This window comes from Fundulus heteroclitus, chromosome 1 (assembly GCF_011125445.2).
Source record: "Fundulus heteroclitus isolate FHET01 chromosome 1, MU-UCD_Fhet_4.1, whole genome shotgun sequence".
NCBI classification, from domain to species: Eukaryota; Metazoa; Chordata; class Actinopteri; order Cyprinodontiformes; family Fundulidae; genus Fundulus; species Fundulus heteroclitus.
The window spans coordinates 1,893,380-1,920,290 of record NC_046361.1 but is presented as its reverse complement, the minus strand read 5'-3'; the positions used below and the strand labels follow the sequence as shown (position 1 = coordinate 1,920,290).

At 40.4% G+C, this 26,911-nt stretch overlaps 1 protein-coding gene across 9 annotated transcripts in view; it reads right to left on the bottom strand.

Annotated features, from left to right (window-relative positions):
• Positions 1–8,137: 8,137 nt before the first annotated feature.
• The window catches only part of myt1a (myelin transcription factor 1a), a 37,072-nt gene continuing 18,298 nt past the window's right edge, over positions 8,138–26,911 (bottom strand). For 6 of the 9 annotated variants that reach the window (XM_036142807.1, XM_036142939.1, XM_036142886.1 and 3 more), the window contains exons 14-22: positions 23,727–23,789; positions 21,705–21,773; positions 21,398–21,460; positions 21,170–21,253; positions 17,910–18,131; positions 17,229–17,320; positions 15,056–15,159; positions 14,330–14,473; positions 8,138–9,198 (exon numbers count right to left, since the gene is read on the bottom strand). In XM_036142807.1, the coding sequence (XP_035998700.1) occupies positions 9,055–9,198; positions 14,330–14,473; positions 15,056–15,159; positions 17,229–17,320; positions 17,910–18,131; positions 21,170–21,253; positions 21,398–21,460; positions 21,705–21,773; positions 23,727–23,789 (985 nt within the window). In that variant the 3' untranslated portion in view covers positions 8,138–9,054. The remainder of the gene's footprint in view (positions 9,199–14,329; positions 14,474–15,055; positions 15,160–17,228; positions 17,321–17,909; positions 18,132–21,169; positions 21,254–21,397; positions 21,461–21,704; positions 21,774–23,726; positions 23,790–26,911) is intronic. The other 3 variants (XM_036143009.1, XM_036143103.1, XM_036143152.1) reach the window with 3 other exon arrangements.

The following is a 26,911-nucleotide window of genomic DNA, read 5'->3' as shown; positions in this document are numbered from 1 at the left end:
GTACTATAAACGAAGGAAAACCTCAAACCTATAACTAACGGAAGCTAAAGAAGTGAAGCCTCCTGCACAACCAGCGAAGATGCAGTGCAACAGTTTGTGAACAGTAAGTACTAGTACATCTCAAAAATGTGAAAATTGTGTAAAAGTGCAATATATTTTTGCCTGTCATCTCAAAGTAAAAATCTTCTATTATAGAATCATTGCAAGTAGTGATGTATTCCAAACCTTTGTTTCTTTTAATCTGAATGATTATGGCATAAAGGTAAACAAAATCCGTTGATAGAAAACTGAAATACTGTGGAACAAGTAAATCTTGTGAAACTGGTGTCAAATCCTAATCGGCTATTTAACTCAAAGCACCAGCAAAGGTTTTCTGACAACACGGTATCTGACTCTGGGTCGGTTGGCGCCATCATGGGGAAGAGTGCTGACTGGACAGAAGACAGTCATCTACCCTTCACAAGGTCAGGGTGAGACGGTGCTACACGAGGTAAGACGCTTCTGATGTTGCTGGTTCAGGAGAGGCTTGAGATGAGGAACGTCCATGGTTGAATTTAGCCAAAGCGGAAATGCCGTCCGAATAGAGCAGTCAGTAGGAAAATTATCCTGTATGCTCCCTGTGGCTAGGTTATCTTTTTACATACTTCATATTCTCCAATCAGAACACATGGATAATGGATAGAAGTTTACATTTGCTCCTGAAGGACAAGAGAATAACAGAAGAGCAGCTAAAGTTAATTTATGTTTAGTGAATTCTGTTCAGTAAAGTCCCCAAACCAGGGCCTTAGCTATGGATGGGCCTGGCTGGGTCTAGGACCACCCACTTTGTGTCAGGGCCCACCCAATGAATTAGCTTTCCTTGTGTTGTGCAATTATACACTGTTTAAAGTTACTTAATGTTTATTAAATAACTGTTAAGTATTGTCTGGTGATAATGAGCTCTTACACTGATATCAGGACAATGGTTGAAAGGGATGAATTCGAGCACTAGCGATCTTTCAACAGCAAACTCTGCACACAGAATAAAGGAGTGACAACTTCAAGTTCAAGAATTTAATAACAGAAATAGAATGAACATCCAGAGAACATCACTGTTTATCTGAATTAACACAATATTTCAATTAACAAAATCCTCTCTACCAGGCTAGTGAACCTTAACTTAAACTACTAACCAAACTGAAGATAAAAGGAAACTAAGCTAAGGAACTATATACATGCAAAAGAACACAAGACAAAACAAAAGAAGTTGATCATAATCAGAATAATTCAGTGAATCCCGTTCACTGCAGATCTGATTTAAAAAGGCATGGAATGCAGTTAAAGTAGCTTAACAAATTTAGAACAACATTTGACATGTTTTCAATCCATTCACAATGTGAATCCTGAGTTACACAAAACATTATTTGAGAAAATAACATGTTAAAGAATGATTTGCCCAGTAAAATCATTTACTTTAGGGACGGCCAATTTGATTAATGCGATTCTACCTCTGGGAGCTAGGGGTCGCTGTAGCGATCAGACCTTAAAATCGGTTACTCCTAAAGTTAACTAAAAGCCTTTAAATCGACATTAATATCAATCCATATTAATGTAGGAATAAGGCTCATAGCACTATCGAATGATGGCGGAGCAAAACGATCAAGCTTTATGCTTGGAATGGCTTTTATAGAAAACCCGGAACCGGAAATCATAGACATCATATATGTAGACGCGTTGTTGAGCGGGTTTTGCCTATGCTGCGATGCGTCAGAGCGTCCACCATGTTAAATGTGGAAAATCTGCAGTTACTCAGTCTCTTGAACAGATTCAGAGGGACTTTAATCTCAGAATATACTTTGTATTCGTAATATTTTTATTTTTGTAATTTTACAAGTTTATTTTTGTATCCCTTTAGCTTCATTCTCCTGAATTTATTCTCGTAAAGAATAAAAACAATTTAAATAATCTAACCTGGCCCTATTTACTCCAGGAGTGAAATAATTCTGCAAACTGTGACTATTCTGGAAATGTTCCCGCTTAATTCTCATAATATGACGTTTTTCTCATAACATTGCCACTTTTATGTTTTTTATTTTTTTATTTTATTGTTCTAGGTCTTTTTTTTCTCATATTAGTCATTTTACCTATTTAATACTCCCCCAAAAAGTCTGTTCCTAAAGTTTCACGTGACACGGTTTTAGGTGCAGCCTTAGTTTATAGAAGGCAGATACAAGTATTGAAATCAGCCCGAATACATTTCCATGCAGCACAGGAACGAGGCATCTTCTCTGATTCACATTCACTACAACAGAACTTAACTTTTTTTCTGCCACATACAATATGGTGGTGACGTTGCCGTACGAACCTGCGCCCAACAACGCATCTACGTGTATGATGTCTATGCCGGAAATTACCAGAAGCTAATAGCATAGCTATCGGATTTTCGGTATTAACTTTAAAGACTTCAGCTTTAGTTTTAGTCATAATGAGTGAGCCGGATGGCATAAACATTAATGTCCCATCAATGTATGAATCCCTTGTGGAGATAACATTTGTTATAACCATAAAAACTGTTAGCAGAGTAACTCACGCAGACAACAGGGGATACCGTTTCACATTCACCAGTTTCTTTCAGACTGGCGCATTTTATTTAAACATGCATTCTTTCAGTCACTAATTACACTCAGTCACATGACATACACTCTGCAGAATGATTGCTTGGTTCCAAACTAAAAATAAAATAAATCAAACATAAATGAGAGCACAATATTTATAAATCTCATTAACTTGAACTTTGTTGCTGGGTTTTTTTAACACATCCACAACCATATCATCAGTTGGACAGTATTCCAGATTAAGTCTGCCCTCCTTTATTACAGATCTCACAAAATGAAATTTAATGTCCACATGTGTACATCGTTGTCTAAACACAGGATTTTTTTTCTAAAGCAATGGCACCCTGATTGTCCCCATACAGTCTCGATTCATATTTCATTCTGACCATCAATGTTTTCTAACAATTGCTGTAGAGATAAACATTCCTGTACAGTTGCAGCTAAAGCTATATACTCTGCTTCACAAGTCGACAGTGCAACAGTACGCTGTCTTTTGGTCTTCCACGAGACCGGTGGACCATTTTTGTTTAGGCTAACACAGTAACCTGTAGTACTCCGTCTTTCAGTTACATCAGTTGCCCAATTCGCGTCACCATATGCATGAATCAAGTTATCATTTTCACCCTTTTTGTAACACAGTTCTTTGTCTTGTGTCCCTTTTTAAATATCTTAAAACATGCTTGACAGTGCTCCACTGTTCTGTGGTAGGTTTTGTGAAATACTGTGATAGTTTGCCCACTACAAAACTTAAGTCTGGTCTTGTGTATATTGCCAGATAGATTAAACTACCTCTCTGTATTTTCTAACATCACTCAGATCCTCAGCGTCATCAGTGTAGTTTAATTTCTGTTCACAAGGCGTTCCTCTGGACTTACAATTTTGCATGTCAAATCTCTCAAATCTCTCTACTCATGTAGTGACATTTTAACACAATCACAATCATGCTCGTAATCAATACCAAGAAAATGTGTTAATTTTCCCAATTTTGCATTGAGTGCCTCTTTTACATGATTAAGTACATACTTGGTGTTTGCTGCAACAATCAAGTCATCAACCCATATGATTCTGAAAACTCTGTTTCTGTAACGTTTGAGTAAACACAATGATCAGCTGGGTTTTGAACAAATTTCATTTCACAAAGATACTCATGCAACATTTGGTTCCAGTTTCGGCCCGACTGTTTAAGTCCATACAGTGATTTTTCCAACTTACACACCAGTTTTGTATCATCTTGAGATTTTATCTCATAACCCTCTGGCTGTTTTATATACAGGGGTTGGACAATGAAACTGAAACACCTGGTTTTAGACCACAATCATTTATTAGTATGGTGTTGGGCCTCCTTTTGTGGCCAATACAGCGTCAATTCGTCTTGGGAATGACATATACAAGTCCTGCACAGTGGTCAGAGGGATTTTAAGCCATTCTTCTTGCAGGATAGTGGCCAGGTCACGACGTGATGCTGGTGGAGGAAAATGTTTCCTGACTAGCTCCTCCAAAACACCCCTAAGTGGCTCAATAATATTTAGATCTGGTGACTGTGCAGGCCATGGGAGATGTTCAACTTCACTTTCATGTTCATCAAACCAATCTTTCACCAGTCTTGCTGTGTGTATTGGTGCATTGACATCCTGATACACGGCACCTCCTTCAGGATACAATGTTTGAACCATTGGATGCACATGGTCCTCCAGAATGGGTCAGTAGTCCTTGGCAGTGACGCACCCATCTAGCACAAGTATGGGGCCAAGGGAATGCCATGATATGGCAGCCCAAACCATCACTGATCCACCCCCATGCTTCACTCTGGGCATGCAACAGTCTGGGTGGTACGCTTCTTTGGGGCTTCTCCACACCGTAACTCTCCCGGATGTGGGGAAAACAGTAAAGGTGGACGCATCAGAGAACAATACATGTTTCAAATTGTCCACAGCCCAAAATTTGCGCTCCTTGCACCATTGAAACCGACGTTTGGCATTGGCACGAGTGACCAAAGGTTTGGCTATAGCAGCCCAGCCGTGGATATTGACCCTGTGGAGCTCCTGATGGACAGTTTTGGTGGAAACAGGAGAGTTGAGGTGCACATTTAATTCTGCCGTGATTTGGGGACTCGTGGTTTTATGTTTTTTGGATACAATCCGGGTTAGCACCCGAACATCCCTTTCAGTCAGCTTCCTCTTGCGTCCACAGTTAATCCTGTTGGATGTGGTTCGTCCTTCTTGGTGGTATGCTGACATTACCCTGGATACCGTGGCTCTTGATACATCACAAAGACTTGCTGTCTTGGTCACAGATGTGCCAGCAAGACGTGCGCCAACAATTTGTCCTCTTTTGAACTCTGGTATGTCACCCATAATGTTGTGTGCATTGCAATATTTTGAGCAAAACTGTGCTCTTACCCTGCTAATTGGACCTTCACACTCTGCTCTTATTGGTTCAATGTGCATTTAATGAAGATTGGCCACCAGGCTGGTCCAATTTAGCCATGAAACCTCCCACACTAAAATGAGAGGTGTTTCAGTTTCTTTGTCCAACCCTTGTAAACGTCACACTCTATTGGCGCATTTAAATATGCAGTGGTCACATCCATTTGATGAACAATCAAATTTTCCTGTACTGCCTTCTGTATCAACACTCTGATGCTTGTCATACTGGCAGTTGGAGAAAAAGTCACACCGGATTCTGTTCCGGGTTAGGTGCCCTGTGTGGCTGCTGCATCGCCTTGCACTTGAATTCAGGAACACATTCAATTTAGTCCCACGATAATATCGGTACGGACTTTTAAGGGGCATTTTTGTGGGTCTTGGTAACATTGTGAGCTTAAGCCCAGACCTCTCATTCCTCACCACCCGCTTTACAGTCTGTATTTATGCTTTTTCCCCACCATGTTTATCCCTCGCGCTCAGCGCAGAACTGAAAAGAATTGTTTCCGCTCCCCTTACCGCCTCAACCTGGTATCATTGGACATAAATGATGCTGGGACTGTACAATCAGTTCCCGAGTAGCCTCGTTTTTCTATAGCCATCTAGGCTGTGTAGATAATTAAAAGTGAAGCACAGAGCCTAAAGGGCTGCGGGTACACTCATAAAATTAGGGGATACAACATAAAAGTGCAAATTCCTATATTGCTATTTCCTGTAGGCTTAAGACTATTAGTGGGTTAAAGGTGAAGCAGGGGTCACTGCCTCACTGGGTCCGCTCGGAGCACAAACATGAAACATCTGCCAAGAAAACATCTTTAAACTCAGTCTTGGGCCTCGCACTTAGAGGTCCCCTGAGCAACTACAGGGCAAATAATGTCTGGTGGGGGTGGAGGTTGAGATGACAAACCTGTTGCCATGAAAGTTGATGACAAAGGTTATGAAATATAGCAATCTGCAAGGCCAGGAGCAGGTCAGAGGAAAACTCAGCAGCAGGATCATGTGTAAAGACGCAGCATAACAAACGGCAGCCGTTACTGTAGTGAAATTGGGTTCAGGAACGGAAATAATGTCTTTGAAAGATGTGTTTCTAACTGAAAAATCTTGCTGACGGACGAGCTAAACCGCTGTCAGCTGCATGATTTTCCTGTCGCGCCCCGATGAGCCAGCTCCCCACCACGGCGAGCTGGGCTTCACTTAGCACTTCATAGCCACTGCCTCCTTGCCAGATTATTCACCACCTGGTGTCAGTGGAAATGCACTGTTTCCTCTCCATGCACCCTATAGTACTTTTTTTATTGACCTTGTTCCACAACCGCAGGCTTACCCTTTTGCTTTGTCCATGATGGATATCCACTGCTTATCTGAATCTGGATACTGACCCTTGCTCTACCAACTCTTACCTAAACCCTCAGCTGCCTCTCTGTGATTGACCATTGCCTGAACATTGACATTGGTTCTGGATGCTGGAAAACAAATCTGTTTGAAAGCATTATTAGTGTCTGCGTCGCCTCTGCCGTCAAGTCTCACAGGCTGAAGAGGAGTGCTTAATCGAACTCCAAGCCTAAAACTCACGTTCCATGTGACTAGACTAAGTGTTTCCAAACGCCCACCTTATCTGATGTCAACACCGCCCTCCCTGCTGTAATATGCTGCAGGTTAGTGGAAGAGAACACTTCGCCTAATCAGCTGAGAAAGTCCTGCTGAATGCTCCTCCCGAACAGATTTAATGGGAGCATACCCAGGTTGATAATGTGCAGAACTAAACCGAGATTAAGCCAGGTTACACCACCCTCACCTTGTTAACAAGTTTCTCCTTTCTATGAAGCACGTATAAATCCACACAAGGCGTTTTCATGGGCAGCAGAGCCAGTGTCGGTCATCATTCAATGAGAGATTAATTTTGATGAATCTGTTGTTCTCCTGTTCTCTGGCAAATGCCAGTAGAGCGGCAACCAGGCAGTGAGCACATGGCCTACTAGAGGACGTCGGTTCTTCAGGTCCCCCTCATGAAATCTGCTTCTAATGGTTTGGTCAGTGCCATTCATTCCAGTTGCCCATTTGAGGTAATTTTGTATGGCTCTTGGAGAATTCATCCTGTTCCTACTTGAACAATGGAGCAGATTCCAGTCTTGCGGACGAGTTAAGGACCTCCGAAGGCGCTGTCAAGCTTTTGGAATCTCCTCCATGCTCTTGAGAATGTGCTTGGAGACACAGCAAACCTTCTGCCAATGGCAGATTGATGTGTCATCCTGGTGGTGTTGGACTTTCTATGCAACCTCTGTAGGGTCCAGATATTGCCTCACCCGGCCAGTACTAATACTGACCCTGGTCAAATGCAAAACTACTGAAACGCTGCAAAATAATAATCAGGAGGGAAAAATGTTTGTGGCCTCCACCTGTAGAACTATTGCTGTTTTGTTCTAATCGCCGTGTTGCCCTGTCAGTTCACCTATTATTGATTTAACAAACACCAGAACGGTGACACTGATTAACAACTTCCTCTATGACTTAACTGATCAGATCAATGTGTCACAAGTTTAACTGACTTAACAGAATGAAACGTTTACATGTGTTTCAAAGATTAAGAAAGAAAAAAAAAAGTCTTACATCAGTTGTAAACAAGTTTATTTTTTTCATATATATTAAAAATGTATAAAGAAACCAAAGTGGTTCTTCTTGTTAGTAGAAGATTGATGAAGATTAAAGGGAGGTATCCCCAAGGGATCAGTACGACTCCTTGTCTGTATTAGTGGGATGAACATAGCTGGAAAAAGTATGGGTGTATTTGGTCATGCAGATCAGCCTCAAACCATTCCTGGCAAGCAGATCTTATGTCCAGCCCTCGTCTCCCAGCTCACACAGTGTGTGCACCCTCACTTGGCCAGCTCTATCAGCTGGCTGCCTTTTCAGCAGTTGACAATGGAGTTTCTCCCTAAGAAGCTGCTGTCCTCCATAGATCACAGAAGGTCCCCCTTATCTCTACTGTAAAACAAAAAGCTTTGCCCAGTTGTTCATGGAACATTACTCTAATGTCTAAAACAGTCATCACTGTGCTCATACCATGCACCTCCCTGCTGAAACACGCTGTGAGGAACAAAGACCGAATTGTGTCACAGGAGCTAAAATGTCCAGCGAATTTATGGTAGCTTGACTTTTATTTCAAGATAAACATAAAGACCAATCCATTTACAACCATCATCAGCACATAGACAATAAAAAATAAATATACACCATCACTTCGTTTTTATCACCAAATAAATACCAAATATGCACAGCTCAGGCTCCTTTACTGTATAGCAGTGTATTCAAAATAGTTTGGGGAAATAAAAATCAAAAGGATATAAACAGAAGAACAAACATTTTTACAAAATTATTTAAAAACCTTTAGTTACAAAATTTTTGCACATAAAAAGATTCCAGTACATAAATAAACAACAAGATATAGAAAATAATTCTTAGCTGATATCTTAAAATATTTCCTTTTTGTTCAGCAGTGGAGGAAATAACCCCATCATCTCTATTATTGTGTTGAATATTTTTAATTTGGGTTTTGAAATAACTTAAAAAGCAGATAAATAATAAATAGGCAAAAAATGCAGCAGATATGAGTTAGTTATTCAACTAACAATTGCACAGACAGGACACAAATAGTTACACAACAATAGTAAAATAAAGCTACTACCTAGCTATCGGAGGTGCAACAACACTATGCTAATGTGGAGTACTATCAGATTTATTGGGATATGTTATTAACTAAGAGTCACTTAAGCTCAGACTGTTTTCTGCTCTTTTTAATTTGTTCTGCACTCGTTTCCTGGTTATTCACTTTGTGTTCCTGACTTAAAGTAACCTTTGGATGCCAGTGTGCCTCCACACTTGACATGCAGACATCAGTTCTGGCTCATACATCATCCAACAACATGCTAAAAAACTAATGGAGATAACAGGTAATAAATAACGGAATAAGAAGAATGATCACATGTAATATGTAACAGACTTAGAAGAAATGTGGCTGCTTCTTTCATCACCATCTTACATCAAACCTCGATGCCTTTAACTGCTTGACTGATGGACTCCAGTAGAGCACGGGTATCGGGGTTTTGGTAGCAGTCTTTATTGGTAAACATGTACGTCAGAGTCTCCACATAATTATCGAAGTTCTGCTCTGATACTGGCTCCTGCTGAAAACACAAGGTCAGAAGTCAACATTAGTTTATTAAACTGCACAGTTCATTTGGATAGACAGGCTGCCTGGTCTAAGTTCTTTTCCCAAAGTTGTCATTCCTTCAGTGGGAGAATATCTTCCAGGTGTTTGTGTGTAAAAGAGAGCCACGAAACCACTTAATCTAGAACCTATAGCAACACTAAATAAGAGAGGTTAACCTTAGGTAGGTTACCTTTCCACTACAGAAATACCCAAAGAATGTAGCAATGCACTTTTACTTCTAAGACCTACTGATAATCAGAATTTAACCAAATTTGTGTGTTTTTGGTGAATGTGAGGAGGCTGGAGTTCCCAGGAAAATCCCCTTGAAGCACAGGGGAGAAGATGCAACTGCAAACAAGACCTATCAAGCTCAGATTTAAACTTGACATTATTTCAGTTAAAAGTTGACAACGCCCGCGTATACCGAACAAATAAAGCAATGTTTTAGACACGAACATATCTAAATGTTTCTGTGGAACTGAAGCCACAATGCAGCGTTCTGGAGGGCGACTTTAAAAAGTGACACCTGTTACGTCCACCAGGCTCGTTTGGTGGGATAACATTAAAAGGAGACCACACAAGCATTTTCTGGTTAAATTAAAATTTAATTTGTTAAATTATACTAAAGAAATAAAACCTGAAGAGGGAATACCTGAAATAAGAAACCAAAATGGATTAATGCAAAAACCCATAACTAGCCAGAAGTAAGCAAATGCAAAACAAACCTAACAAAACCCAACCGTAAGATAAGCTACAAACCAAACCAAATGGGGTTCTGAGGAGGGAGAGCAGGAAGAGAGCCTCCTCTCTGCTGCAGCTTTAAAGCAGCAGAGCACCAATCAGGGGCAAAACATAACACCCGCAGAAGGCCTGTCTCTGAACCATACAAGGAAAATAAGGTAGAGACCCACTGCAGCCATAACAACACCAAAACAAAACAGAGAGGACGCCCAGCTGTCACTAAACTCTATTTGTGAACATCAAGGTGAAAGAAAAATGAACTGAACCAAATGTTCATGCCAGCAACTCACCTTTTGACCACAGCAAAGTACAGATTTCACTCTGTACCTAACTTAATCACTCACTTGAGACAAAGTCAAGCTGAATGTATACAACACTGGTACTGGAGAAAAATCAACTGAAATCGAATGGCTAGTTGTAGCATCCCATCAGCCCAAACTCTGCAGCTACATGCAGTGGTGGGCACAGTCTCGCTGATTCACAAACAGATAATCGCAGAGCGAACCTTTTGTTCATCGCACTATTGTTCTGTTCTGTTGCACTGAAACAGCAATTTCCCTCTGGGATTATAAAAGTATATCTGATTCTGATTAACAGTGCGTTGCTGTGTGACCCTAATTAGTAGTGCAACTGAGCTTTCTGTGTTCTTTACCTGCACTGCATGAGGTTGAAGGAGACTGGACCTGGAACTGGGCTTTTGGGTTGCAGCGTGGCTCAGCGTGACTCCTATTTTACTACACTTCCATACAAAACAACGGGTGGCTTGCTGCCTACCCTATGGTGATCCTCGAGGGACATTTAACCAGCATGCATTAGATAGGAAAAGTGGTTTCTACACAGCAATGATGAAACAGATTTTTATTTATGCTTTTCAATTTAAAAAATAGTGCACATTAAATATAACAATATTGATCTTCAGTCAGTTCAAAACTTTTATTTTTTAATTTGTTTTAGGTACAAAGGCTATAAAAAATCCAAGTGATGGCTCTCTGAATGGGAGTGATCACCATTGTCCTTTTATGAGCAAAGCGAGTTTGTGTCAGGAGTTAAACACCTCCTCCACACAAAGAAACAAAGAAGCTACCTGGGAATAGCATAGCTTCAGCATTAAGCACACAGAGAGATTTGTAAACATTCCAACAGATTTTTGCCTTGGTTGATTTCCCTCCCGACCCCAGCAGGGATAAGTGTGTCGGAAAATGGATGGATGGATAGATGATTTTAGGTTTGATGGAAAAAGAAAAATGATGTGGTTTTGGTTTTGACTAATGTAACAGCCAATCCTATGTCTTCTCTAATGAACCCAGATTACTTCCCAGAGAGAGATTAAAATTTTCCATTTTGCCAAAGATCCAGTGTACTCTGACATAAGTGTGCTGAAACACAAATGAGTACATGGCGCATTATTTTACACGTCATATCTAATCTGATCCACCATCTTGTTACTCTTGTTATTCCTTAGTTGTTGCAACAGCAGATGTCTTGTTGCAGGGCTCAGCGGAACCCTTGGTAATAACAGGCCTTCTGGAAATCCTTTCACGTTTTACCGTTTTTGTTGTCCACCTACCCTAATACACAGACATACACTAACATTCTGACATTGCTTCTCTTTTGCAAGTGTACACTGTAGACGTAGAATGGTAGTCAATAGAGTTTAAGCTATGCATTGGGAATTTTAATCATTGTTGCTTGACTTTTAAAACATCTATTGTACTTTTTGAAAATAAATAATTTGTCATTAAAAGACCTCTGAATTCATACATTTGATAGTCAGCACTGTAAGACTAACATTAAAGATGGATACATAAAGGCCCGCAAATATTTGAGACTGATAAAGCATTGTTAGGTTACGTTCACACTGCAGCCTGAAGTGACCCAATTCCGATTTTTTTTTTTGCCCATATGCGACCTGGATCTGATCTTTTCATGACAGTCTGAACGACCCAGATCGGATTTTTTCAAATGCGACCCAGGTCGCTTGGACATGTGGTCCTGAATCCAATACGTATCTGATCTTTTCAAATGCAACCTGTGTCTGTACGGCCAGGTCGCATTCATCCGACCTGTACGTCACTGATACTTGACAAACGTCACTAACGGTGGACCTGGCTATGCCAAAGTAACCTGACAACAGCCAGCTGCATGTCTCGCTCCGCCTAGCTCCACTCACATACATCTGGGACACCGCGATAGGAATTGCCTTTACTGAAGGCTGGGCCTTATCAAAACTCCTTGCATATGATTGGATATGCCACTTGTCTGTCATCTTTATCGACGTGCTATTTCAACCACTCACACCGAAGCTAACCCGTGACGCTGATGAGACCGACGCAGGAAAAAAAAAAAATTTTTTTTTTTTTTATGTGTTTGCGGCTCTTGTGGCACGCATTTTATTGACAGTGAGCTGACAGAAAGAGGGGGGAAGACAGGCGGCAAAGCGCCGCGGGTCGGAGTCGATCCCGGGCCGACCGCGTTGAGGACTAATAGGCCTCCTTATATGGTTAGCGCTAACCGCTAACGGCTCCGGGACGCGTCCGCGTTGCAAGTCCGCGCCCCGGAAAACAAAACTTGCCAAATCCGGTCGGGAGAAGGGCGAAAACATGGTTTCCACCAACAAAAGCCTTCAGAGGCGTTCTCTGATGTTCTTTTAATGAAACAATATCAGATAGATTGGACAACACGGAAGAAATAGCAGCATCAATGCTAACGCTTGCTTCCTCGATGCGAGCCGCCATTGTTGTTGGAATCTCACGGTCACTTCTCCACTACGTCACATCCAGGAAACACCCGCCCTGCGTCCTGATTGGCCAGACCATAAATTTGGTTGGGGAAATCACTTTCAATGAGCCGTGTCCCAGATGTATGTGAGTGGAGCTAGGCGGAACGATACATGCAGCTGGCTGTTGTCAGGTTAATGCCAAAGAGGTTGGCTAAAAAAAAAAAAAGAGTTTGGCTATTGTGTGGTAATAAGCACCTGTTGCAAGTCAATACAGCCCCACAGCAACGCGTTTACTCGCTGCTCTGGCCGGTGAAGATGTGTATTTTTACGTGAGAGCGCTAAAGAGATCCGTTCAGACACACATAAAGGTTGCCTTTGTCATTCGAAAATTATGAATGAAGTCCGTATCAGTAAAGCCGCTCACATCACTAAATTTGTCTCCTTCCTTTTCAATCTTAAAAAGATTGTGTTGGTAATGTGCTGGCTCCGGTTGGAGAATAACGTAAAGAACGCAAAATACGCAGCAGCATTACGATCCAGTTTTACTTCCACAAACAATGAGCACGCTTGCTACGTATGACGTCATCGCGTCCTCTACTGAGCATGCGGGACACTTAGGCGTATGAATGCAGTTCACACAGGAGATCACATACAAGTCAACATATATTTGGAAATGTGAACGGATACGCAAAAAAATACGATTTCACAAAAAAATCGGAATTGAGCATCAAGGCCTGCAGTGTGAACGTAGTTAGTTCCTAGTGACCAGGTGGTGCCCCCGAAATGTTTTAATTTATTTACAGACGTATTAATAATTGATTAGTGTCTATGGATATTTAAAATGCATATCACCAATCCTTGTAAATACCCCCGAATTGCAATATAACTACACAAAAGACACCCAGGAAATGTGCTGTTGTTGATTGGTAATTAGTCACACCTCATACCACAGTCTATTACCGAGTACTACGGTAATAATACTTTGAAAGGTACTATATAACTATTTGTAAATACTGCCTTTATAATGTACTGCTGCCAAAGAGTGATGTGTTGAGGAAGATGAAACAATTGTACGTTTAATTGATAAAAGAAGCTTTGATATTTTCCTAAGATTTGACAGTTTAGGTCTTGGCTGATGTTTCCTGATTTCTAAACTCTCACCGTTTGCAAGCACGTTTTACTGCAATTTGTTTCTTTTCTTTTCCTTTAGCATTTATTAGTCACATTAGTTACATATGAACAACCAAAATGAAGCCTACTGGATATTTGAAACTAAGATATATTGAAAAACATAATAATTTATTGAAATGAAAGATAGAAAACTAGGAAGGAAAAATTCACGTTTGGTTACCAGAGAGAGTGCATTGCAATACCATCGAAGTGTTTGAAAGAAATCCTCACTTGCTGTTTGAAAACTACTGTGCATTGTTCTTGGGTGAAAGAAAAGGTTTCTGGTGATTTTTTTTTTTTTTTAATTGTATATAACTAAACCACCTAAGCACAGGTTAAAAGGTGTTTGTGTAATCTCAATAATTTGTTTTATACATAAAAAAAGGGCTAACTGTGCAGATCATGGATATTAGACAAATTCATATATATTCAGTTGCTTGTTTTGCTCATTAGTGTAAACCTGGCATATACTCACCATGGTAGGCAGACGGATGTTGGCGAGGCTGCGGATTAAAACCTGACTCAAACCAGATAGCTCTAAGAACAACGCTTCATTTCTCTCCTCTATCTGTTTATTTTCCTCTTCCATGTTCTTTAGGTTCTTCTCCATTGAAGAAATCTGAGGCAGAAAACAAAAAAGTCCTGTATTGGGCTAGGCAAAAAGTGAAGTTATGATTTCCGATCCTGATTCTGAAGTTCTGTGGAGTGTAATTTTAATAAACACATGTTTCCTAGGCTTGCTAGCTAAGTGGAACCTAAAGAGGCAGTAAAAATGCTCAGAATGTTAAAGCTTGGTGGCAGCCACAACAGTCTTACTCTGCTTATCCAGAATATTTATCACCTGCATATAACTTTCTTTTTTCTGACTACATTTCAAAGCATCAAAACCTTTTAGCAATGCTCTTGCACCGTTGCAGACTCACAATAAAGCAACATGAATTATTGAAACTGTAAAGCGCATGCAGCAGCTTTATCTGATGCTTCATATTGTCAGCATAATTAGCAGGGAGATAGGCTGATTAAATGCAGATAGCCAGCCACTAGTGCAGCACCAGTGTCCCCGGCTCGTGTGCTCAAACTTGGCCAATAAAGCTGATTCTGATGTCTCTACGTCTCTGACGTCTCCAGCTCGCTCCACAGTCAGACGAAGGTGTCGAGGATGTTTTTATGTTTAGAGTCATGCTGGAAGCACTGAGCTCACCTGAGTGTGCAAACTCATCATATCAGCCTCCATCTCTGCGTTGGACTCGTTCAGCTCACTGATGTCCTTGTTCAGCTGCTTGATATCTTCATCATTGTCCAGAACTGGTTGACACAATAACACACAATGAGCAAACGTTGTCCTGACAATTGCCTGGTTGATTCTGCTTGTTACAGATTAATAAAGCAGATCGTTGATAAAATGCATCTACATGTAGGCGTGTCACAGTTTGCGTGTCACAATTTTATTATTATTGTCCGATTTCTTCCCGTGTTTCCTTCCTGTCTGCCCGGTCTCCATTTTACTACTCCTCTACACCATCATTGGTTTCACCTGTAATCAATTTATTACCTTCACCTGCCCTCCTGCTTTTCCCAAACAGGGAAATTAAACTGGCAGTGCTTTCCCTTAGTCAGATCCTCAGTTGTTTCACCCTTGCTTTATCCCTGCTCGGTGTCTTCAGCCTGTAAGTTTGTTTTTATTGAATTAAAAATACTATCCATCTCATCATGCGGCTCCCAAGCTCTCGCATGGATTTCAGTTCAGCATCTACCTCACAAATCATGACATTGATGTAACCTTTTTTTCAGTTTTTGTCCTACCTATATAAGCACCACCATCAGTGTTGAGTAAGTTCACAACTAATGAAATCCATAAGATAGTATAGTAAATTTGGATTTAAAAATACATTTATGCATACACATACCCTACACCCGAAACAGTCCTTTGCAGAAGCTGTGCCCTGCAAAGGACTCCAACTGCAGCTGATAACACCAGCGGAGCAGCAGCAGTGAACAAGGATTCATAGAAGCAAACAGCAGGCGTAGCGCTCAAAGACCAACCAAGTTGGTAGAAAAACGGCAATTACAATCTCAGATAGGCAGATCCCAAAAACAGCCACACCAACAGCTGACATGCAGCAGTAACAAAGACGCACACCTCAACCTGCCCAACTATAAAGACGTCTGCCCCACTCGTCAATCAGTGGTGGGCTCCTATCAGCACCTGGCGCCCACAGAGTGGACAGTGGAATACCATCTCACCAGAATTTCAAAATAGTTCAAAATAACTTGGTTTATTATTATTTTGTTAACAGTTCAGCATAGATTTATTTTCTGTGCGGCATAGAGTTACACTGCTTGCTGAATTCAGGCGTTGTGCATGATTGCGCATGTGTGAAGCTTTGAGGGAACAGTGCTCATGACATCCCTTAACGGCACTAAGGAGCTATAAGGAATCCCACATGCAGTGAACATGGGCCACACACTGCACCGAAGTAGTTCTGCACCGTAAATCTAGGTTTGAAAAGAGAAAAACTTAACTAAGACATTGTTGATGGAAAGGACTGATTGTTTAGGTGGAATTTTACTTCCATTCCATCCCAGGTGACAAATGTCAATGATAGCTCCTATTTTTTTTTTATTTTATTTGAATGAAAGTAAAATCAAACTGATTTTACTCTGTCCCAAAAATTCACTGTTCCCTCTGTGCTGGTATCCCCCCCTCCCTGGACCACTCATTTGTAGTTTCTTCGTAACATTTTATTTTCATTTACGTCTCTCTAAGATTAAACCTCTGCTTTCTAGGTGGGATTTGCAATAATTTTTTTTTGCAATCAGTAATTTATACTTTTACAACGTCCTGTTAAATTATTATACAAACTCTCTTTTAACAGGAATTATCCAGGTCACCTTGGACAGGTCAGTCCAAAAATTTCCACAGGTACAAAGAAACAGGACCATATCACCCAGGCATTGACATCTTTGCAAAGTCTGCTCATTTATTTCAGGACACATTTTAAAGTTATTTCATTTCTTTTTAAGTCTCTAAATGGCCTTGTGCCCATGTCCAACCTCCTGCATGCCTACGCCTCATCAGGTCAGCTGACCAGATGCTGCTGATGAGGCTTCATAGAGGAAATTGAGAGGTGAGTTGTGTTCTGTTGTGGCCCCAAAGCTCTGGAACGAGCTGCTTCAGTGGCCTTTTGTTTAATAACACAGGTTTATAAAATTAAATTGAATAAATGCAGTTGATTTAACAAAGAGTAAAGAAGCAGGATCCACATGAAAAATAAAAGGCAAACAAAAATAAAAATGTTTATGATTATGCTTAAAGTAATCCTAATAAAAGCATTGGAGACGAATGCCAAACAGCATTGTTGCGTTCCTCTTACCATCACTGGCTCTGAACTTTGCCGTTATATATTCATCTCCAGGAAGCTTGGCTTTCTTCTTGTTGGCTGGAGCTCTCGGACAACCTGACAGACTAAAAAAAGATTCTTGTCATGATTTTGAAACAAGGTTCAACATATTGTACAGCTTCCTGGAGACACAAAGATACTTTATCAAATTTGTTAAAAACCTCTTGTTCTGCTCTGCAATACTTGTCCCATTTGTTAAAGACTGTCATTGTAATTTGCTCTTCTAATTTAGTCTCATTTTTTTGTTGTCCCCTACCAGATATTTGTGCCAATCTGCACCTGCCATGTCAGTCATACTGTTTGTATGTCATTATTTTAGTGTTAGATAATTTTTTGGCAGCTATTCCTTCAACTGGTTGCTTGTGGAATCCCTCATGTGGATTCATCTGTAACGGAGGACTGAGATGTAGAGAATGCAAACTATGATATTGATAGATCACTTTTGAAGTCCAAATCCATTGTGGAATTGCTGCAAACATTGCATGAATCCTGACCTCATAATCATAAAAGTTTTTTTAGCACTTTTTTCCACTTTTACGATGTACTTAGAACAGACAGACAATTCAATTCAATATGCTGCTGCTGTTCAACACCTGGTCACCCAACACATTCAAATGTATTTATCAGAACCATTTTCCAAATGAAGCGGGATACCTGCGATGTGTCAAGAAGCTGCCATTAGCATGACCCGAACCATCACAGCCTGGTGTTGGGCAGGTTGGGCCTTCGGTTTTAAAGGCCTTCCAGGAGAAAGGAGTGCCATTAAGTAGACCTTCCCTCTGCCGCTTTGCTGCAAGTGGACAACCGTAGGCACTGCGGTGGGTAGCATACTTCCCACTGATGTGTCCGAGACTGTCGCATCCCGGAACTGGACACCTAGAGATAAGCAGAAAACCCAGTTTAACGTGATGGTTTCTTCTTTTAATGAATCATAAACTCATGAAGATAAAACAAAGATCCTTGAATTCCAACATTCAATTCTTCAAATTATAATGTATAATTGATACATTCATTTAAATGTTTTAGAATTGCACAATAACTAAGGCCTTTCTAGTTTCATTTTATTCCTATTCAAAATATGTTGTGGATTCAAGACAATTCAAGACAATCGAAAATAGGCAACGGTGAAACTGTGTGTGTGTGTGTGTGTGTGTGTTTGAGAGAGAAAGACATAGACATAAGGGGAAAGGGAAGACAAAGCTATCTAAACTTGCTCCAACGTTTCCCTCCTGGAGTCAAGATTTACAGCTTTATGAGATTTTTGCCTCAGCCATTGCAGGAGCGACAAGAACCCGTTAATAGCACAAAAGTATTTTAACCGCAGTGAAAATATTTTTATAGGTTTATTCCAAAAAAAGTAAAAAACAAAACAACTGGACTTGTTTTCCAAAGTTTGAAGATGTTTCGCTTCCTCTCCAGGAAGCTTTCTTAATTCAAAAAGTCTGGAGTAATGTGGAGTAACAAGCTTTATACCATTGCCCAACAAAGGCCTTGTAATGGCTTAGATAACATGCAAATTCAACAGAAACAGGTCCACCCCCTTAGTAATGGGCGGTCGTTGAAGTCATTAAGCCAGCAGATTGGACTGAAACTGGTCCACTCCTCTATAACGAGGAGTCATTAGGGTTGTTATTGGCTTGGCTTACAGGAACAATGTTTTGATCACCCGAATGAAGGTGAGAGTTAAGGTGATGATTGGCTGGAATTAATCCTATAGCTGTGTTATAAGTTTTTGAGAGTTGGAAGCTAAGGCCTCCTCCTCTGTTTAAGGTTGGTCTTTCTCTCTTGACGTAGATGGCTTCCTTCACACCCCTTTCAAACCATCTGTCCTTTGTCCAAAATGTGAACATTTTGGTCCTCAAAAGAGTGTCCTTTGTCCTTTAGGTGTAGGTGGACAGCAGAGTCTTGTCCTGAGGAGGTGGCTCAGAACCTGTGTTGAGCCATGTGTCTGTGGAGACGTTGTTTGGTTTCTCCAATATAAAGATCAGAACATTCCTCACTACATTGAACTTTATAGGTTTAATTTTGCGCCGACTCCCCAACTGTGGGCAGCTGTGTCAGTGGGGAGAGCGTTCAGCATTCCCCTGAGTACAAGCTGCTTTCAGCAGTCACCTCTACGAAATCAGACCGCCGCTCCCCCCTGTTCTGTCTGAAAGGCAAACCAAAATTAACAGCTTTCAGTGTAAAATGAGAGAAAGCTTTGGTAAATCGTGGGCAGAGCAGAGAGGTGCCGGGTCCAAACCGAGCTGGTAAAACTGGGGCTAAGGAGTTGTTTCCAAGCACCCAATCACCAGTATCTCACTATTGGTCATTGACTTGGAGCAATAGGTAGTGTCAGTCCCCTTTGGCTTTCCAGGTTGCCACCAGACTGGCACAGATATGAAATTCCCTGGGCTGCCAGTGTCAAGTTCCCTGCTGGTTCTGGATTACGACGGGCACTTCTAACTTGGACGTAACCAGATGGGTGTTGAGTGCACTGATTGCATTGCCTGCCAATGTCTGGATGACTTTGGTACTGTGTCCTTCTGTTCTGGTAAAGCTTCTTGTGACAAACACTTTCAATATGTTCAGTGATATTGCAAAATTTTCACTTAGTGCCTTTGTGTAGGCAGTCCGAAGGCACCCCTCTCCAAAGAACAAAAACACAGATAAGATATAAGATTTTCCACCAGGGATGATACCACACTGGATCACAGTTACACAGCTTTAAAAGATGCATCATATGCACCGACAACATTTCTGCTACAGTAAATGTTCCAGATTAGTTAACAGTTGAGAGGAAAACCTTGAAAGAAATACGCTACAGTTGTGGCAGCACGAATAATCTTTGGTGAAGTATGAAGACCTTTGGTAGCTCTTCTCTGTTCAAGCGAACATCCTTGAATAGAAAGTGGGAAAAAATATCTTTAGAGTGATTAAAAACACTCTATGCTCAAAACAAAAAAGCACACAACAAAAATAATTTAAAGTATTAAATAATTTTACCTGAATACAAACTACATTTCTACATTTTCTATCACCAATTTTCACCAAAAGATACCACAGTGCATGAGCTCAATAAATGAGAGGCTGCGTGTGAATCAGTTACAGGGAGGGATCCATTTAAGCACAACAGTTTCAGAGAAAAAATACCATTAGTCGTCAGGGATGTATAATCTATTTCCATCCCACGTTGTGATCTAGAGGAAGCTTTGCACATGCGTGACTCATTTTCAATGGGAGACATGGTTGGCTGTAGAGACGGTAAACTCAGAGCAATCGGTGCTTTTTCTTGTTGCCAAAGTCTCAAACAACACGGAAAAAATGCCAGATCCACTGCTTGTCACTTTTGAATAAAAAAGTCATTATAGCGATCTGAAAAGTTGCTAACTAACAGTGTTGATAAATAAAAGCGAGGGGACCATGTGAGAGCAGAACGTTAGAACCTCCCGTCAGTCCCCTCGGCCTGTGTGTTTTTTAAGGCGGAGAAGATCGGCAAAACAACGCTGTTTCGGTTGGAGTCTCCCTGAAAAATTGAGTACGACCTTAAAAATACCGTTAAGAGGACCAATAAGGCTGTTTGTCGGTCTGGACCATCCGACGCGGCCCCGGGCCGTTTTGATACCGGGTTTCGGTACCCTCCCTTAATCTGATTGTGTTCAGTATGTTTCATAAAAATGTGCAATTAAGATAACTTGAGGGTTTCTGCCTGTTCTGATATTTTAAGAATGTTTTATATTTCTATCCTTTATCACAAACAAATTATTTTGTTTTCAAATGACAAGTGATCTGACAGAGAATGGAGACCAGCAGGACTTTCATTTAATTCCTTATGGCATATTAATACCAACATAATAAAACATTACCGGTTTAAAGCCTCCCATCATTATGCATTAACTGGTGGCCAAAAAACAGATACTAAGATGATCCCTCACCTCAGCAGCTCAGACTCGTCCTTGTCATCCTTGGAAGGTGCTGATTTGACTCCTCCCTTCTTGGCCCGCGGGCATCCAGACAAACTGGCAGAGTAACAAAAAAATGTCAGCACTGCTTGAAGCAAAGATGCCACATAGTTCAAGTACAATTATTATTATTATTAACTATTGATACTATGCCTTCTCATTTGTTTTTTGGATCAGAATGAAAATATGCAGTGCTCCCACCTTCTGTGTGAAGCATAGTTTCCAGTGATGTGACCCGATCCATCACAGCCTGGAGTCGGACACCTGCAGCACATGTGGATGGGCTTTCAGTTCACAGATTTTGATTTTGCATCCTCATTAAACACCTTATAGCTACTGTTGTATGATTCCAACTGGAAATCCATCAACCCTTATTTGCAATGTTTTATATTCCAACAGAGTTCAAGCATGAAGATGAAAGAATGGACAAAGCTGTAACTCCAGAGGTTTCAGTGAACCCGTAGAAGGTTAGAGTCAGGAAACAAGAAATAAATAAAAACACACATACTTCAGTTCAGCTGTGTGGGCAGCCATGAGGGTCCGAAGTGATTTATCAGCAAGAGGACAGCCTGACAGACTGGAAAATTAGAAAGAGATAGTCAGAAAGCAGCAGTGGGAACAGAAGGAAAGAGCTGGATCAGAGACTCAACTAGAATGGAAGAGCCAGTGCAGGACTGGGTTGAATCCATAAGAAAAGATCAGCTGACGACTGGTGATGAAAGAATGTGTGAGTGTGTGTTTTAATAAAATTATTCTATCCACAATCGATCAGTCATTCATTTGTATAGCCTTTTCCACATTCACAATAATAGCAAATAACAAGATCAATATCTAACAACAGAAACACACAGGGAGATCAAAGACTTCCTAAAAAGCAGGGTAAAGATACGTTAGATACAACCAGGAGTGCCAACACAGTTTTAAGTGTTTAAAGCCTGCCTGAATTAAAAAGTCTTTCGGTTTGATTTAAAAAGTTCAGCTACAGATGACTATCTGACCTAAAGGACCTGGTGCGAACAGAAAAGCTCAATAACTTGGATAAATAAGAGGGGGCAAGGCTTTTGAAAACAAATGAAAAGTTTAACATCTATCCTTAAATGAGCACAAAGCCAATCTAGTAAAATTAAAGCGGTGTCCACAATCACTTGCCTGCTGCTGGATTTTTAAGTCTGATTGGTCTGGTCTAAATTCCTTTACTTGCTATTTTTTTTCTTCTTCCAGTGAAAGCCACGTGAAATCATTCTTTTTTAAATAAATGACCAACGTTCCCTGTGCTGTCTTGTCGTAATCTGACTCTTCTGTTTGCATCGTGTGGGTAACATTAACGCCTGCCTGTCTAAGCTGCCAGAGGTGGGACTTTTGTTGACAGTTATGATGAATTAATCTGACTGGATAAAGAATGACACAAAAGTGCTGATTGGCCTTGGCCATGGGCTCAGAGAGCTGTGCCTCGAGGAGAATCACTAAGTAACCAATCAGACACCCGCATGAAGTCACATGGAAGCCAAAAGTTTAAAAGCATACATATACAGGCTTTTGTCCAGCGCCCCACACTGTTAAAGAATATCAGACGATAAATTACCTCAAATAAACCTAAAATGGAATGGAAACGCTGAAAAATCAAACAGACACGTTTTATGAGAGAACAGATGAGATACCGTAATTACTTTTTATTTAAAAATCCAGGTTTACTGGGTCTAAACTTTTTTCCTGCTATTTTGAAGGGAGCAGCGCCCCCGAGCTCCTCCTATTAGCAATCCACTAGGGCCGAGCATTATAATAGTTTGAATAATTTTCATTAAATTGCAACTCTAGATGTGATTGTGAAGCAGCTGCTATTACAGAGGCTCCTTATTAGTAAAATTAGTTTTCTTTAATTGATGTGGACTTAAATCGTGCTACACATATTTTGAAAATAACCCAGTGATTCTTTTTTTAAGTTTATATTATCTATAACTGGGATAAATTTACATGACCACCAACAATGGAAATGTGAGCTATGATGTGTGTACCATCTAGGGTCATAAATAACTTATCAGAAAAAACTAGAACTATTCTGGATTACTTATGGTAACTGTGGATCAGTGGGTAGGATAATCGTCTTGCAGTCAGAAGGATGTGAGTTTGATTTCCCCTTGTCAGATGTCCATGTTCCTCTGGGCAAGGCAGTTAACATCAAGTTGCCTACTGATTTGCGTTTCATTGTATGAATGTGTGTGCATTAGTGAATGCCACTGGGTGAATGTAAAGTGCTTTAAGTGGTCAGTTTGCCAGTCCATTTACCACTGTTAACCCCAATGTTAACAAGTAAATTAACTGACAAATAATTGGCTTGGTACTTTGACAATGCTAGTCACCATCATAAATGCCACCCATGTATGTGCAGTTTTGGTTTGCAGTGCCTATTACCATGACAATTTGGCCCAGGAAAAGGTGAGGTTTCTGTATGTCACTGCAAAGCTTAAAGTGATCCAAAAAACACCTTGACTAGCCAGGAAGCTGACTTCATGATACTCCGTCAAGGTCTTACCTTCGATGTGATGCATAATTGCCAGTAATGTGCCCACTGCCATCACAGCCTGGTGTTGGACATCTAAATCCAAGAAAATAATAATCGAAATTAGTCCAGCAGAGTGTTATGTAGCTACTACAAATATGCACCTAGGTTAACTAAAGTAAATCTCAATAAAATTCTTAGGCTTTTCCATATTTTTCCAGATTTATAGTTTTGAATATGTTTAATTTTTTACAAACATTTTGCCTTAATTTATAGTTAATATTAAGAAAGACACCGTCAGTGGTACAATGTTTTACAGATAGATTTAAATAATTTTGGAATCTGGTCATTTATATGCCAAACCCTAGAATTTCCAGAGGGTGCACTTTCTTTTTACCATGACTATATTTTAATTGTCAACTAAATCTAGCTAATTGGTTTAACTTATTTTTTAATATAAAAACTTACAGCTGTTCTCTCTATTAGGTAAAAACTAACACTAGCATGTGTTCACATTTGCATATAAACAGCGGGTAAAATAAATGTTAGACACATAAATGTTTTTCTTTGTTTCAATAGTTTTTATGAGGCTGTTAACATGAAATCCACACCAGATGCCAGCAACAATCCACGTAATACATAGAAACGTACAAGGAAATCATAGCAAATTGATCTAAAATGGATTTATGGGTAGAAAATAGAAAGACAGGAAATAAGTATTTAGCATATGAAGAAAAGGATATGTAAAAAGACACAAAGCCAGGAAACCTCTAAAAAGGTTTCTCATTACCAAAGGGTGCTACAATCGGTAAAAGTAAAGAGGCATTCACAAAAACGTCTTACTGTTGCAAAACATGGCTACAGCAATGGTTACTCTAAACTTCTGAATGTTCCAGTGAGTGCTGTTGAGTTACCTGACTCCGCCAGATAGATTTGCTCCGCATATCCATCTGGAAACCTTCCGTTGAAGTAATTTTGGGAAGGGGCGAAAATACTGGTCAGCTGATTGGCCTATGTTGGTGATAGACGGGCCAAATAAACCAATCAGATTCGTCGTCGCTCGTAACAGAGCGACGACGAAAACACAACCACAAGCCAAGCTACTCTTGCTGCTGCAGGTAAAGGCTCGTTAGCTCAGCATAGAAATATTCTGTAATTCTGATAAAACTTGCTCGATAGCCACGCTAACGCTAGTTTCATCGGCTGAAGCCGCCATGTTCTTTAGACTGACCTGTCGCGCTTCCCGTTGCGTCACACCTCAACCCGCCTCAAAGCCAACGCTGATTGGACGTTCGTTTGGTGAACGGCTCCAAATTTTCTTTAACGGAGAGTATCCAGACTGATCTGCGAGTGAAACCTTGAAAGCTCGCGAGATCAGGATGGTCTCACGAGGCTAGCTGTTGAGAGCCTTAATTCAGAAGTTTAAAAAAAAAAAAAAACTTAGTTTCACCATAAACTAAAAAATGTTTATTTGTTTTTGGTGGACCAAAGTGCAGGCAAGAGATTGGGAGTCACATGATGAGGTGAAAGGCGGTTTATTACGAACAAAAAACAATTTACAGGCAGGCAGGTGAAAAAAGGATCAGGAACACGTGGAGACCAGAACAGGGGTAACATAACAGAGGACCTGACAATGAGTTTGAATGAACCGGGCTGAATAAATAGAGGAGAGGACAGAAGGGAAGGCAAGTGGAGCAATTAGCGCTGGTGAAAGGGGTAAAGGTAATTAAGCTAAGGGAGAGAGAGCAGTGATCTGACAGGGACAGAAGGAGAGCAGAACCCCGATGAATGGAGAGATATGATCAAATAAACTCCCCAACTGAACTAAGGACAAGCAGGAATGGAAAATAAGGATTTTACAGAAACTAGAACAAACTACCAAAATCATAACAAAGACAAAACTGTCTGCATGATCCCCAGGAATCTAAAAATAATAAAGTAATGACGCTTGTCATGACTTAAGTAATGATAAGTGTGATTTGAGGCAGGAATGTGCTGACAGCCTCAGGGGCAGGTGCGTCAAGGAAAAAAAAGGGCACCCATTGCCGAAATTATTTATAAAATATATAAAAAACACAGTCTGATATATCTGAATATATCAGACTGTGATATATTCAGCCCCAGTGGATCTCTTTACTCATATTTATAGTTGCTTATTTTCGAGCCCAAATAAACTGCACGTTCAGAAACAAGTCCACAAAAACCGCGACTCACGGAATTTACAAGCGACTTTAGAAAAAAACAAGCAGACTTGGCAACAATGCCAAAAACCATTTCACATGATGACCGTATCTATTAGCTATTAAGAGTAACTTGGTAACAAATACATTGAGGACATGATAACACGGTCACTTTTATGATACTCTGCGGCTTCCATAGTAATTATTGCACGCTTAACGGTGAGGTCGTTCGTTTAATGCACCACTAGATGGTACAGCAGTGTGTAAATCCTACACACTGTCGCATGTGGAATGTGACTCCAGTGTGAAGAATCAAGGCAGAGTTAATGCAACTTTCAATGGACATTTGTCATAACTTTGTGCAAGTGGTGACTGGAATTGATAGCAGTTAGCATTAGTAAGACAGATGGCAAGTAAGGAATGAGACGGGCTAAGAGCCGGGGCTACCAGTCCACGTCTGTGCATAGTTGCACAATCGCAGTGTCACGTGTTTTGACTGATTTTTCAGTCTTCTTTTTTGATTCATTGTCAGTTTATGGTGGAGTGGTAGGTATGATAAAATTGTCCATTTTGTTCACACTTCCCAGTTGCTTGTAGATAGTGCCTGAATGCTATAGTTTGATCTGACTTTGGATCAGATAAACAACAAACCACAAAATGTGAACCAATGATCATCAACGCTGCTGGGGTTGGCTGGGGGGAATTAAGGGGGACTTATCTGGTTTAAGGGGAGTCTTAAGAATGGAACATGTGATCCATGTTCATTGTGGTCCACACCATGTCACCAAACAGCATAGTGACTTCTTGTAACCCTTTAAATAGACAGACTGACTGATTACAAGCTTGAAGACATCTGTAATGCTAATTAGAGGGAAACACCTTAGTTTAACATGTCCCTATGGTCAAATTATTTTCAATCTTTTCTAGGGGTGCCATCATTTTTGCCCAAGCCTGTTTCATTGGTTGTTAATTTTCATTATATTCTGTTGAACCACAATTCAACAGCAATGTCTGAAATTCGTTGGTTAATTATCTGTT